Source organism: Myodes glareolus, chromosome 3 (assembly GCF_982192425.1).
Source record: "Myodes glareolus chromosome 3, mMyoGla1.1, whole genome shotgun sequence".
Lineage (NCBI taxonomy): Eukaryota > Metazoa > Chordata > Mammalia > Rodentia > Cricetidae > Myodes > Myodes glareolus.
The window spans coordinates 81,380,968-81,396,382 of NC_142028.1; the positions used below are offsets into that span (position 1 = coordinate 81,380,968).

Here is a 15,415-nt window from a genome sequence, read left to right on the forward strand (position 1 = left end):
CTTGAAAGTGCTTAGAATTATCCCCCTGTGTCTAATCCTCACAATCACATAGATGTAATTTATCTTGATGTGAAAACTTGGGCAAGTTATTTAACTTCCCTTCCTAAGACCCCTTTCTCATCGGCTGCTGATGGAATGAGATGGTACAGTGTGTAGCATCGTCACTAGCACAAAGTGAATTCTTAACTAATGCTCGCAATTACTATTACTACTAATATTAGGCTTTAGAAAAAAGCAACTTGTTCAAGATGACATACCCTAAAGAGAATATAGCTCAGAGTTGAACCTATGTGGGATTGATGCTCTAACCACAATGTCCACCTGAAACCATGCTCTTTACTGTATTAACCACACCAAGACTTTGCCTGTAGCTTGCCAAAAGACTGTTCATTTTAGCCATTTTTATAGTAATCAGTTAGTGTTGCATCAAGACAAATTTGTTCCAATTCAAAATAAATACTTAAAATTTACAAAAGCTGAAATAGGTAAGTAAAAGGGAGGAAACTCCCCCACCTTCCAAAATAACCAGTTACTCTCCAAAATAAGGAAACCTTCTAAGCATACAATTTTGTCACCTGTATTTCTTACTATAAGAAATGCTGCAAGCATCTTTCCATGTTAATAGCTATTCATTGACTGGTCACCTTTACTGTCTCTAGACTGTTCCGGTGTGTGGATGTTCAGTCTCCTTTGTTGACTATTCAGTCTTTCATAGCTTTCTTTCCAAAGCCTGTGACATTAAGCAATCCCAGAGCCAAATCATTGGGTACATTAATGTTTATTTCCTCAAATTTATAAGAATGAATATTGTGAGCCAAAGGATATGTGCTAGCAGATTTCTGAGCTGGTATATCCCCATTTGCTTAAAGAACAACGCTCTTGCATTAGAAAACAGCTCTTAAAATGAGCAGTGGTTGTTCAGTTTAGATGCAATCCTCTAAAACTTGCACTGAATGAGATAAGATAGAAAATATAGTTAATATTTGTTTTAAAGTAAGTGTTATCCAAATGAAACAAACTTAAAAATTTGTTTCATTGTTACTCCTTAGTCCTTTTACAACATACTAACCACCTTTAGTTTAGTTTTGTGTGTGTGTGTGGTTGGGGTGGGTCTTCTCTAAAGCTAAACTCTTTGAAATAGGGAAGTGTGAGAATACTGAGATTAGGAGTCTTTTCCCAGAATCCTTGTGGCTCATGGCAGGTATCTCAGCTCCAAAGCCTTCATCTATAAAGGTCAGTTCTAACTTCATAGTAAGCTTACCTTAGTCCAGGTAAGTCTACCTCATACCTGCCATTTTCTGTAGTTTAATTTATGTGACTAAGAATTGGGGTTTTGGCCTTTTGTTTGTTTGTTTGTTTGTTTCCTGTATTTTTCTTCATTTAATAGTGGGCATTCTCAACAGTCCAAGTGTGAATGTCTGAATCCTGAGAGTGACAGTTTTAAAAGAATCCGGGAGGGCCAAAGAAGCCCCTGTCACACGGTTGACTTTCATCCTTGTCCCTATCACAAGGCTAGTAATACTGGATTATTCAAACCTCTGGTATGGTATAGGAGGCCACAGAATAACTGAAGGGTTGCTAACAAACATCTTTGACTGAAACCTCAGCGCACAAAAGTCTTGGTAACTGTATTTGTGGGGGGGGGGGAGGCGCTACTGGGTTACTGATGTCAGTCGTTTCCCTTCCTCACTTTACTTGGGCAGACGGCGTCTTAACACAGCAAACAGCCTAACATACCTTGAAGCATCACTTAAGGTATCTACAGCCCTTGTCACAGAAATCCTTGTCACAGAGAGGGTTTTGTTTTGTTTTTTTAAGCATCTCAGTTAAGTCACATAAACACAGGGCCTGTCACAGCGTCTTGTCAAAGTTTGTCCAAATGGTGTTGATGTACTTAAACCGTGAAAAAGCTACCGCACTTACAACTCAAGCACAGCATAAGCCTCAGTATTGAAAACTTGTTCATTTGGCTTTCTAAGCATACAAACACTGCAAGGTCATCCCCTTAACCTTAAAGGGAACCAGCCTCTCTGGATGGGTCCTCCGCCTCCTCGTCCAGCGCCCCCTAGAGGCGGCGATAGGCATTGCGCAGCGGGTGGACGAGTGAGCGGCGCGGGACCCAGCGCGAAGTGACTGGGCCAAGGTCCTCGGGCCTGCCGTGCCCGCCTGGCCACCACCGCCGCCCTCCGGACCCCGTCTCCGCGAAGATGCGACTCCAGAACCAGGTAGCACAACCCGAGCGCCCGCAGCGCGCCCCCAACGCCCCGCCCACCCGCCGTCACCAGCGCCGGCTCCCGCCGGCCACGTGGTCGCCGCCGGCCTGGGGACCGCGCATCCCTGACCCCACGCCCGGGCTCGGTTGCCTCTTCCAACTCCGTTCCGAGGGCTCCGGGCCACGCCCCACTGTCCTCTTGACTTCCGCCAGAGAGGACCTCTGAAATTTGGGTGGGTGCGTCCCCTCACCTGGTACCCAGACGAGCCACCCGACTGCGACTAGCGCCACTCCTCGCCACCCGGCGGCTTTGCTAAACTGGTGGCGCCAAAAAGTCCGGCCCCAAGGTGCAGGGCGCTCGACTGCGGGTTCTCAGGGGGACCTCAACCTTTGGGACTCTCGTTAATTGTCACACCGGGAGGCATGCACTCTGAGTGCCCTTCCATATTACAGCCGCTACAGCCCCGGGATTTGTGTTTCTAGATCAGACGGAGTGAACACTTATGTTGCCCTAAGCAGTGCTCGCGTTAAGGGGGGAAAAGAGGTTCACATGTGGGGTAGGGTAGCCGTGTGTTGTCAGTGTCTCTCTTTGGGCTGGAGGTTGTCAGACATTTAAGATCTAGTAAACGCGAGTTCTGAAGTCGTGAACCTGTGAAAGTGAGACAGCTTCCCCTCCCCCGTCATACGTTAAAGGACTTGGGAAGGCCACAGGAGAAAGGAGGGGGGACTTCTAGAAAGCAGCTCCAGGTTTGGGGGGAAATGAGTCATATTGATTCCCAAGCTGTTAGTCAATACTGCTCATGGGCAATAATTCTCATAAAATCTTCCCTCTGAGGCCTTAAATGCCCGCCTCCACAATGGTTTGTCGTGAGCATGATGGATTCCTAAAAGCCCATCCGAGTTCCTTACCCTAGCTGCCTTGATTTTTGTAAAGCATTGCCCTCACATTACCCTCCTGCGTTCGTGTGCCTGGCTTTTCATATTTTATAATACTTGCAAATTGACACTGAACAAGCTTTAACCTCAGTCATTTCAGAATAAGTTTGATGTTTTAGGTGAGATGTGAATGGAGCTCCTTTCATGAGGAAGTAGTCTGTGTGAAGTGTTTTGTAAATGTGAGTGGGTTGAATTTAAAACACTGAATAAAATTAATGTAACAAGGAATCAAAAGGTTCAATCCAGATGTTTCCCTTCCTGCTTCCGCAACAAAATGACAGTAGAGAGCTCACAGCACCTTACCTGATAGCTCTCTGCCAGGGTGACCCGTGGCACTGCAGTTGAACTCCTACTGAGATGTCAAAGCACTTAACCAAATCCCTTGGGGCTGATAAGGTTGTGACCCACCTGCTTCTATGGAGGATTTCCCCCATTTCCTAACTACTCAGGAAATAGACCAGGGATTTCCATGCAGGCTTTCTTTCAGAGAACTCTTAAGTAATCCTCTTTAGTTACCTTTTGTATTAGCCTGGATTGCTTGCTTGTTAAGATAAGGTACTCTGATGTGGAATTTAGTCAAGGTAAGGTTATGAGTTAGATCACTCAGCCTCTAATTCCTCTGGTTAGTGTGTGTTTGGGGTTAACAGAGACTCCTCAGAAGCTTTTTAACGTGTGTGTTTGCAGTCCTGGAGTTTGAAGCGCCCGCCTTATTCCATGCTAGACAAGCACTTCACTAACCACTCAGCTACCTTCAGCTCCACCCTTCTTTTTGATTTGTTTGATTGTTTGGTTTTGAGACAGGTGTCCTCACCCAGTGTGGCCTGCAGTGCCGTGTGGGTCTGTGATCTCCTGGTTACAAGCACTAGACTGCTCCCTAACATCTATAGAGGCTATACATTTGAATAAGGGATTCTGGCTCAGGTATTCATGGTGCAGGTCTAATGTCATCCATCACTCAGTGGTTCTAGGACTTTGCATAATTAATACCTTGGTCCTCTTTTTTTTATTCTTTTCCCTCAGTCTAGTCATAAACTGGGGCATAAGGTTGGGTATAATACAGATCTTACAAAGTTGATCTGAGAATTAATTGGAGTACTATACATTAAATCTTAGGTAGAAACAATAAGTAAAAGCACTAAGGAGTTACTGTCATTTTTTTTTTTTGAAATTTTAACTCTATTCTGTAGCTGGAAGCTTTTCTGTATCCTGCTCAGTCCCTTGGTGCTTATAAAATAATCATTTGTAGGCTTAATATTAATTATAATTGTTTGGCTGATGACTCAGGCATATTACTGGCTAGCTCTTACATTTAAATTAATCCATTTCTATTAGTTTATATTTTACCAGGAGGCTCGTGGCTTGTTACCTCACATCTTGCTTCTCAAGTAGATGCTGGCATCTCTCTTGACTCTGCGTTCTTTCCCCCCTTATCTCTGCTTGGTTTTCCTAAAACCTAGTTATATTCTACCCTGCCATTGGCCAAAGCAGCTTTATTCATCAGCCAATAAAAGCAACACATATTTGCAACATACAGAAGGACATCCCTCATTACTATTCTCAAAAAAATGGTTAAATTATGATAGAAACTACCTAGAAGGGAAAATATTGAATAACAGTGTGCTTTAGAAAAAGTCTACCTTATAGAATTAACATGAATATTGGTTTGTTGAAAAGCAAGTCTCTGTGTCCGGAAATTTTGCTTACTGTAGAATTATTTATTCACCCATGGTATTTTATAACCGAGGCAGCCACAATCATTGTGACTTGTGATTTAGAATTAGGAAGTGAAGTTTTAAGATAGTGTTTGTCATTTTATGAACGGACTAAGGTCTCTCGGTGACATAATCAATGCTTTACAATGGATGGCTTTAGAAGGGGGGGAATTCATCTCCACATGGTTATGGTTGCCAGAAGATTGTGATATTAACAGAGTTTTTAGGAAGCTTCCCTCCCAGGACTATGGATAATCATCTTCCGTGTCTTTCCATACGTCTCTCTTCTACCTGTATCTAATCTCCACACTTTTAAAGAAACACATCTTATTTGATTAGGGCTCACAGATATGACACACTTCATCTTTTGATTTCCTTAAAGGCTATTTTTCAAAATCCAGTCACATTATAAGTGATCCGAGGTTCTGTTCATTCTACATGTGAATTTTTAAGGGATACAGTTGCCTATTACACATGATGTAAGTATTTACTGAAAAGCTAGATTGGCTCTTTTGAAATAGTTTAGAATGTAATATATAAGATAGGTCACATATTGATTCTAGTTTTGGAGCAGTTCAATTTTAATTTAAATGTTGTAGTTTGTTGCTGCAGTGAGAAACCCTAAAACATTTATCATGTGTTAAAATGTGCATGTACACAAACACATATACACATACACTTTTATATATGACACTAATTACAACTGAAGCAGAGCTGTCCAAACTGAGTTCAATTCTATGACTAAGTTCATTAACAGCTGTGTCCTTCATTGATAGAGAAAGGTGGCCATGCAGTGATGTCATAATCTTTCTGGCCATGTAATGACAACAGAGAGTTTGACTTTCTAGAAAGAAACCATTTGCCTTTTGGTCGTTTCATATCAAGTTGTCATGTGAACTCCTAATTTGACTTTCCATTTATCTATGCAACACTTGAATGCCCAGTGCCTTTGAAGGCCAGAAGAGGATGTCAACACCTCTGAAACCAGAGTTACAGAGTTATGGGCTGCCAGGTGAGTACAGGGACTCAAACCCTGGTCCTATGGAAAAGCAGAAAATGCTCTTAATTGCTGAGCCTTCTCTCTGTTTCCAATTACAAACTCTTATGGTCTATAGTACTGATTTGTGCTTAATCCTGTGTTTCCTTTAATAGATTGTGGTGCTCTTACATGTAAAAAGGATTAGCCACCACATCAGGTTTCACCTATAAGTAAAAATTTAGGAACAAACAAAAATTCAGATGAAGCTATGATATTTAAAATTTAAATATCAAAATAATTTTCCTTTGGGGAGGTCTCTGAAATTCACAAATTTGACACAAACTTGCTAAAGTCCTTGAAAACCTCCTGAAACCATTTCATATATCTGACTAGGTGATAGATTGATTGAATCAATAAGTATTTACTGAATTCCTAGTGTGGGCCAGGCCTGGCTATAGGGCCTTACCCCAAACTCAACTATCCCTGTAAGCAAGAGAGCAAAGGGAGACAGACATTAAAAATAACTATAATAATGAAGTATGGTGCACAGCATGTTAGAGCATCACAAATGCTGTGGAAGGAAAAGGCACGCTAAAACAAGGGAGGCAAGGACTCAAATGGGAGATCGCAATCCAGAACAGAGTGGGCCGCATTGAAACAATGCCATTTAAACAGAATTGAACAGAGAGTGATAAAGGTAGCTGTGTGGCTGGATCTCAGGAAAACAAGCAGACAGAATAACCCAAAACCAGGTTTTCAGCAGCAGTGGTTTGAGGAAAACCAGGGAAGTCAGTATGGCTAAAAAGCATGAACAGGAAGGCTAAAACGGGATTCTGAATTTGATTATAAGGCTTGTGTGCCGAATAAATTTTTATCCCAAATATTATCTACTAATGACTAAGTTGATTATTAGCTTATTTACATATTAAGAATACAATGTTTTTCTGCCAATAATTGTTTAAAAACTTGCAAGTAATGGCGTTTATAGAAAAAACTAGTTCTAGACCACAACAGAAATAGACTTCTCATTCCTGCCTGACCTCTGTTACTTCTACCATGTTGGGAGAACTATTTTTTCACCAAGACTCAAACCATTTGGTTCTGGAAAATTTCCTATTCTCTTTGATTATTGTCCTTAGACTTTAATTTTTGACCAAAAAGGAAAAAACAAAAACAAAACAAAAAAAACCACTTATCCTCAAAGTCTGAGATCTATCGACCTTAAGAGTCTTGTATCATTACTCATCCTTGATTATTATAGATCTCATAATGGTTATATTTGTACACTTTGATTAAAATTTGCAGTGTGTTTTCACACATATTATTTCATTAGAGCCTCGTAACAAATCTGTGTGAACAACAAATGGCCAGCCATTAAGTTTGGGGCATAGGATATTCCATTTGCCCACAAGATCTTGTCTCATTTTTTTCCTTTATCACAGACATTCATGGATGCCACTGAGCTTCGGTGTTCTCCTGTTTCTGGGTTCTGCCTATCCACTATCGGGATATCTGAAATTCAAGAAAAACAAATGTTTGTGGAAAGAGGTGGGGAGAGCTATTTATCTGGCTGGCTTCTGGTTGGGTTAGTACGATGCATGGAGGCCACACCCCTGTCCAGTCTACAGCTATAGCTTTTCTCTTCAGATTTGCTCAAGGCTTGAAGTTTCCCCTGTGGTCAGCCCCAGTGTCTTTCATCATCCTTTCTTGCTTTTTTTTTTCACTGAATATTGTTCAAAGTCACTTTTGGAATGTACCTTCTGTTTTTGTTGAAATGTTATCACATAGCTTCTTAAAAATGACAAGCTAGAGAAGTTGGCAATTTGTCCAAGAATTGAAGTGTGGTAAATGACAGGGTAAGGGCTTGAATCCTGTTTTGGTGACTCATAGGCATAATTGATTTTGAGTGTTCCACAGAGAAATTTGCCCCAAATAGATACTACTGAAAAAATCCTTGCGACCCTGATCCAAAAATACATTTATTTTATATCCTATATAAAAGTATATCGCGTGAAATAATATTCATTTGTAGTTTTTAAGTATAGAAGCTTTTGTGAAGAGTAAAGCTCTTTATAGGTGTCATTTGTCACCCCACCCCAAATGAAACATCATATCTCTCCATAAGAGAAGCAGGGAAGTCAAATCAGGACTCGTGACTGCAGCTTTTGGTTATTCACAGAAGTGAATTGTAGATCCAATGAATAGTTAGTAATCTGTGAGCTTCCTTTTTCAAGACTCAGTGCTGGGCTACCGCAAAATCCTCTTTGCTCTGTACTTTTTTCAAATCCTTTCCCTTCAGTTTGATCACCAGTAGTAAATACTATCTCTAAACCACAGTTCTGACCTCCTTATTTCCTTGGACCCCACTATCCACTGTATGATGCCCAAACTTACATATTTGCCTTCCTTCGTCCATCTTTACCCTTGCATTAACCTTATGGCATGCCATTTTCTGCCATTCAAATATTATATTTGTTCCACTGTTAAATTATTTACAGTTTGGAAGGCCTGCTTTTTATCTGCTTCTGCCTTTTTAGATTTCCTACTCTTTCTACCTATACTATCTCCAGTCTTACTCCTAGTCCCACCGTCTGTTAAAAAATACTTATCTGATGCGGGAGTCCCCTCTGTATTCTGTGAATATGTCTTATTGCCATTGGTTAATACAGAAGCTGCTTTCTTCTGTATAGTTTAACAGAGTACAGCTAGGTGGGAAATCTGAGCCTAGATGTAGAGAGAGAGTAGACAGAGTCAAGGAGACACCATGTAGCCACCAGAGGAGAAGGACACGAGTCGCCAGCCGGAACCTTGCTGGTAAACCACGAGCCTCGTGGTAAAATATAAAATAATAGGAATAGGTTAATTTAAAATATAAGAGCTAGCTAGAAATATGGATAAGCTAATAGACCAAGTAGTGCTGTAATAATACAGTTTCTGTGTGTTTTTTTGGGGGGTCTGGGCGAAATGAACGAATAGCCTCCACCAACACTTATCTTCCATGGTTCTGTTGAAAAAAAAACCACAAGAAGTCTTTTGGGGGCTGGAGAGATGGCTCAGAGGTTAAGAGCATTGCCTGCTCTTCCAAAGGTCCTGAGTTCAATTCCCAGCAACCACATGGTGGCTCACAACCATCTGTAATGGAGTCTGGTGCCCTCTTCTGGCCTGCAGGCATACACACAGACAGAATATTGTATACATAATAAATAAATAAATATTTAAAAAAAAAAAAGAAGTCTTTTGGTCCCCTTAGGCAGAGTTGACAGAGATGGAGAAAGGCACTCAGCTCTTTGAGGAAAGAAACTGGGTCTTATTAGTCATTGTATCCCCTAGAGTCCCAGGCCTCTAGTCTTGTACTAGGTCCTGGGCTCTACAGTTAGTGGATAATAAATTTTTTGTTGAGCAAAGATATCAGTATGAGTCTAACAAAGCTTATACAAGAAGTGTTACAAATTTTTTTTATTATTAAAACTGATTTTAATTAAAATCAAGGAAGGTTGGCAAGAGAAGAGAGTAAAAAAATGCAGTAATTCTGAGCACTCATGAGCTAGCAAGTCCTTTACATAAGGGAGTCTATGCCATGGAGACATATGTTTGTTGCTGAAGACCAGAGACTCTGTACCACTCTGGCCTCCTGTCTACCCTGTAGTTTATTTGTGTTTGCTTGCTCTGCTGCTGCTATAGAAGGGATTTTTATTTTTTCCTAAAATTGACCACCCCTCCCCACTTATCTGATGATAGCATCCTTTCAGGTCCCACAGCATACATGTTTAGACAAAGATCAGCCAGAAAGCAGCTGTTTTGAGGGGCTTAGTGGGGTCTTTGTAGTTAGCACTCTGGAAGTCCCTAGTTCATGAATATACTAACGAAATTCATACTCCATGTTTGTTTCTCCACAACAGTTTCTCTATTTAGGTGGATGGTCACTTTTGAGAGGAACATGAGTTCCCACAATAGCACCCACAATAATGCCCATCTTAGTTAGGTTTTTTTTTTTATTGCTGTGATAAAATACCATGACTGTAAAACTATGCTGGTTCCATTCCGTGCTCTACTTGCTACGTGTTATGGGTACTAGGCTGAAAATTTAAAAACATACACACAGAGACATAGACAGACAGACAGACAGACAGACAGACGGGGCCATAGGGACATCCTTGAGACAAAAATGCCTACTTAATTGTGGTCAGGGGCATCTTATAGAAGGCTCTGGCCATGCCCCAGCTCTCGGGATCTTTCAGTTGCAGACACATCAGAACCCACTCCCCTGCCATCAGGGTCTCGTGCTCAAAGCAGCTGCAGGCTGCTCAGAGCCGAGGAAAACAAGTTGTTTACAAGAAATTCAGGGTCTGGTGGCCTGCAGTCTCCAACACATGACCAAAACCACGTTGGAGAGGAAAGGGTTTTTTTGGTGTACATAACCTGGGTCACAGTCCATTGATGGAAGCCAAGGTTGGAACTCAAGGCAAAAACCTGGAGGCTGGAACTGAACTTAAAGCCAAAGAGGAATGTGGCTTACAGTCTTGCTCTGCTTAACTCACTCAGTGTACTTTCTTATACACCCCAGAACCACATGCCCAGGGCTGGCACCACCACAGTGCACTTGGGCCCTCATCAGTCAAGGAAATACCCACAACAGACTTGCAGAGAGGCCAGAGATATTTTCCCAGGTCAGATTCCCTCTTCCCAGGTATGTCTAAATAGGAGTCACGGTGCACCACAGTCTGCTTGCCTAGCTAATCCTGTTTAGTAGATGGCTTACTCTAATTCATAAGCCAAAGGACGAGCTTAACAAAGTTGTCAACCAAAATGAGATAAGCAGCATGTAAACAGTCACCATAACCACAGAAAACCAGACAAAGTACTGGACTGACGTTCATCCGAGACTGGGCAAGACAGGACATGGAAGAAGAAAAGCCAAAATACTGAAATTTAAGAAATGCTTGTAAGTAGCAACTTTGTTACCTTTTGTTTGGGTATCACATTTTCATCTTTTCTCTTACAATTTCCCACATAGCAAGGGTGTTACAAAAGAAGCATAAAAATGAAAGAATAGAAAAAGTTAAAATGAAACTCAGGATTAATAATAATTTCGAACCAATTCCTTTCTTACTATATTCTTGTTCCTGAATTCAATATCCTAGCTAATCTCGTCACCATTCAGCCAGCCCTAGGCAGAAGAATCTTGATGATTATCATAGATTCAATCTTCACTTCTGTTTACTGGGCCCATATATGTACACTATTCCTGTAGTTATTGGTCTTACCCTTATGGAACTTACATTTTCTTATGCATCATCTCTCTCTGGTTTCAGATAACATTTCTGAAATGGAAATGTGTTTTTCAGTCACCATTGGGAAGACAAACTAAAGTTAAGCTGAGGAATAACTTGTGGTCGGTTGTTACTGCCTTATGTGCATGAACACAAGGAAGTTCATGGCAAGTATCGGTCTAGCTGCCATATTTAGTTATTTGTGTTTGGAAGCCTAGCATGCAACTGGATTTTATCCTAAATTTGGATCTCTGCTTGTTATTTAAAGCATCTTTTAAAAATAATTAGTCAAAAAGGGCATTAGAAAAATATTCTATGCCATTAATCACAAAGAAATGCAAATCAAAACTATAGTGAGATATAATCTCATATCCACTAGCAGGGCTGTAATGATTCAAAAAAATTAAGCAAATAAAAATAAGTATTGGTGAAGAAACCCTCGTGTGATAATTGGAATCTCTAATAGTGCAGTCACTGTAGTAAGTTTTTCAGTCCCTCACAGCATAAATACAATATTATCAAATGATCTCCAAACTACTACTCCTAGGTAGATATTCAAAAGAATTCACAGCCATTATTTGAGTACAGGCACAACATGTTCAAAGCAGCGCTACTTGCAAAAGTCAAATTGGAAATAACCCCAATGACTATCAGTGGATGAATAGATAAACAAACTGTGATATTATTCAGTGGCACAAAGGAATAAAGTTCTGATGTGTTCTATAGAAGGGATGAATCTTCAAGACGTGTGGCAAAAGCTAGATGTAAAGGGTCTCAGAGTGTTTGCAACCACTTATGAGGTACTTGGTACCTGGATCAGATAAATCCACACAGCCAGAAGACAGATCAGCATTGGTCCTGGGGAGAAACGAGAGCTGAGAGAAAACTTCGTAGTGAATAAGTGGTTTGACTTCTGGAGTGAAACGACCGTTTTGGAACCAGATAAAGATGGTGGCTGTGCAGTGATGTGAACATACTAACTGCCCTTGAATTGTTCACTTTAAAATGGTTAAATTCTATGTGATATAAATTTCACCTCAATTTTTAAAAGATTACACTGTGTTAGTTAAAAATAGAATACTCTTTCAAATCTCTTTATATAGATCCCAGAATTTTGGAGTTCTGAGGAGAGTTTGGTCTGCCCTTTTCATGTGTCACCAAAGAATGTCATTTAGGTGCCTGACCCCCTATATGTCAAAAACTTGACTTCCAGCAGAAACTGCACTGCTTTCTCCACGTGCACAATTAAGGACAGGTGTGACCACATTTCCCCTCATCTGTTCAGGGTATGCCGGCATATCCCACTCAGGAATCTTCAGCCGTGTTGCCCTTTACAACTAAACCATGAGGTGGTCGTGGGTGGATTCAGAACCAAGATCCAGAGCAGTGACTAAGGCCGCTAAAGCAGAAACTGCCGCTGTGACGGTGTGGAGGCGGGCCTGGGCATTCTTCCACTGAGAAGGTACAAGATGGGGTCCTAAGGACTGCACTGCCACCTTGAATTCACCTGCCAGAGTTCTCCCCTGCTGTCACCTACCAAAGCTCACACAGACTGCAGAAGTTGGTGGCACAGTGAACTCTGGCCACTCCAATCTGAGTCCAGAGCCCAGCTTCCCCATACCTGCTCTGTCACATGGAGAATGCTTGCACACGCTCTCTCAGGGACTGCAAGTGTCTTACAGCTCTCAAACAGGATTTGTACACCTCAGTGTACATTGTTTTCTGTTTCTCTTTTTGGAGAGAGGAAATATGAACAAAAGTTTAATTACCAACAGAAAATAGCTCTATGCCTTAAAATACTCACCCAATACAAAAGCAATCTCAGTCTCCCTTGGCATCTCTTGAGATTGTGATATCAATCCTCAAATAAAAAGGCCAGGTTAAGCAGGATAGGTGATTTAGAGCAGAGTCCATATGATGCTCTGCCTAAATCTAAGTGACCCAAAGTGCTGGAAAAGATTTTTAAATAATAGTTTATTTTTATTCGTAAAGTTCTGTACAACTTTACACTTCAAAATTGGAATTTCGGTCCAACTTGAATAGTGACTAATTTCCTTGCTAATTTTTGTTTATTTTGAGCATCCTCAATGGGATCCAGACTCCTGTTTGGATATGATACATTTATTGGGCAACCGCAGCAATGACTGAGCAGAGTTTCAGTGTGATATACTATGTCCTGGCTATTTCTGCCCAATGTAGAGACACTGCTCACGAGAAATCTTTGTTCCAGAACTCTCCACATGGTTGGCCATGCTTTTATATGATCTGTGTTGTTGTCTGAGACTCCGCCTCTCAATTTCTATTCCTCTTCCCTTGCACTTTCTCAATTAAATAATAAATCTCTTTGTCTACTGATTGTCCCAGGGTCTGCTTCTGGGAAGATTCAGTTGCCAAAAGGAAAGACCATTAGTATCTCATTTTGTAAATGTGGCAACAAAGACTGAGAACAGTAGTTAGAGACCTTTTGGCTGAATAAGAGTGCGTATTCTTTAGCATGTTCTTAACTATAAATGTATGTTGCCTCCCCATCCTAAAATTCTGCTTCATTCAATTATAGATCCCTTTTATTCCAGGAACTCTGCTTGAGTCCGTATAATAATATATAGCTTCTGATCTCAAAGATCCAAGTCTGGGGAAGCCAAGGAGTTACTGGAGATAGTTTCAATTTCTGCTCTAAGGCAACAGTGAGGAGGATGTCCTGAGAGCTTGGGGGAGGGGGTGTAATTTGAATAATTTCTTATTTCCTCCATTCCCGGCATGGACTACTGCCCCTCACAGCAATTCATCGCACCCGTCTGGGTTGCCTGTTTTATCCTGTGGCCTCTTGGAAAGTTAATTGGGAATGAGTGCTCTCTATTTTCATAGGAACCTCTGGACTTACCACACCACACCTCCTTAGTGGATGTCTGTCCACCTATCCCTTGTTATCTGTGAGCCTGGTGCCTGTTTCATGCTTGTTAACTGAGGGAAGTGTTTTTAAATCTGTGAATGGAAATGATTTAATTAGCCTGTTTATATACTAACTTAGAAGCCTGCGGCGCATGAACAGAAAAGAGATGTAGAAGTCAATGCATAAAAAGGAGGTGATGAAGGCAGATATAGTTTACCTTTTGCTTGAGAGCAACTGACGTTCTTTCTCACTGTCCTTGGCAGTCTTGGGTTCAGGGATGTTTTCCTGCACCTTTAAAATCTTGGTTCAAACAGGGGCAAATGCTTTTTACCTTATTTTCAAAATATGTATATGTGCATGTGTGTGTGTTGAACTGATATTTTTGTCCATACATATACAACTTCATACATACATCTGTTTGTTAAGTCTACTAACATATTTATGGGATGCCTTCCATTTACCGAGCACAGTGATGGAAAAAAAAAAAGTACAGTATATTTGATATGGAGCTTTCATTTAGGCAGGATTATTGGGTCTTAAACAAATACATCCCGAATGTCCTCAAGATCCCTCTAGTTTCTTGCATCTTAGGTCTGGGCCTTTAAATGGTTGTCCTTAACTCCAGTGTATATATTCTCCTATTTAGCAAAGGACATTCTGTCAACTCTGCTCCCTTTCTTGACTTCCCTGGGTATCCTCAAAGGCCTTTTTTGCTCTTGAAATAAAACATATCATTAGCATATGTAAACGGTGAGTACAATTATTAATACAGTATTCGTCCTTTGCTTACATCCTTGTCTTTCTTTTTCTTTCTTATAACATCCTGACTCTTGTCTGCTGTTGTTTTGTTGGCTTCTTTAAAGCACCTTTTCATGGAGCGACTGTCAGTGTTGGGACCACCTACATGATGTGACTGCTGGTTTATTAACATCCTCTGCCCACTCTCTACAGATGGGTGTGTGGATAACAGCATCCATATTGGCACACTTTGCTGAGCTCATCTCTCTGGCTAACCATCCTATTACCCAAAGCATTGATTCTTTTTCCTTCCTACTACTTGGGGTCTGTTGGCATCTTTTCTCCCTCCTTATGTCAGATGTTTTCTTCTTCAAAGCCATTCGTTAGGCTTGGTTTTATGCATCGGCCTCCATGAGGATCCCTTGGCATTGTGGCTTGGAGTCTTAGTGACAGAATTATTTTATTCTTTATCACATAACCTTTCTTTTCTCAGACTTCTCAGTGAGGATGTCAATTAGAACCCTGGCTTGTAGCTGGAATAACGGATCCCTTTCACTTGGGCCACCAACCATTTTCCTCCGTCATGGTGATATTTACCTTCCAGGATTCCTGATTTTCTTCTTTTCAACTTGAAATGACTTTTACACTAAAAGGTGAAGAAAAGGTAGAAATTAACTG

The 15,415-nt window shown here is 40.9% G+C and overlaps 1 protein-coding gene across 1 annotated transcript in view; it reads left to right on the forward strand.

Moving 5' to 3' along the window:
* Positions 1-2,129: 2,129 nt before the first annotated feature.
* The window catches only part of Elavl4 (ELAV like RNA binding protein 4), a 137,479-nt gene continuing 124,193 nt past the window's right edge, over positions 2,130-15,415 (forward strand). Inside the window, exon 1 of the mRNA XM_048453382.3 lies at positions 2,130-2,225. Within this exon, the coding sequence (XP_048309339.1) occupies positions 2,208-2,225 (18 nt within the window). The 5' untranslated portion in view covers positions 2,130-2,207. The remainder of the gene's footprint in view (positions 2,226-15,415) is intronic.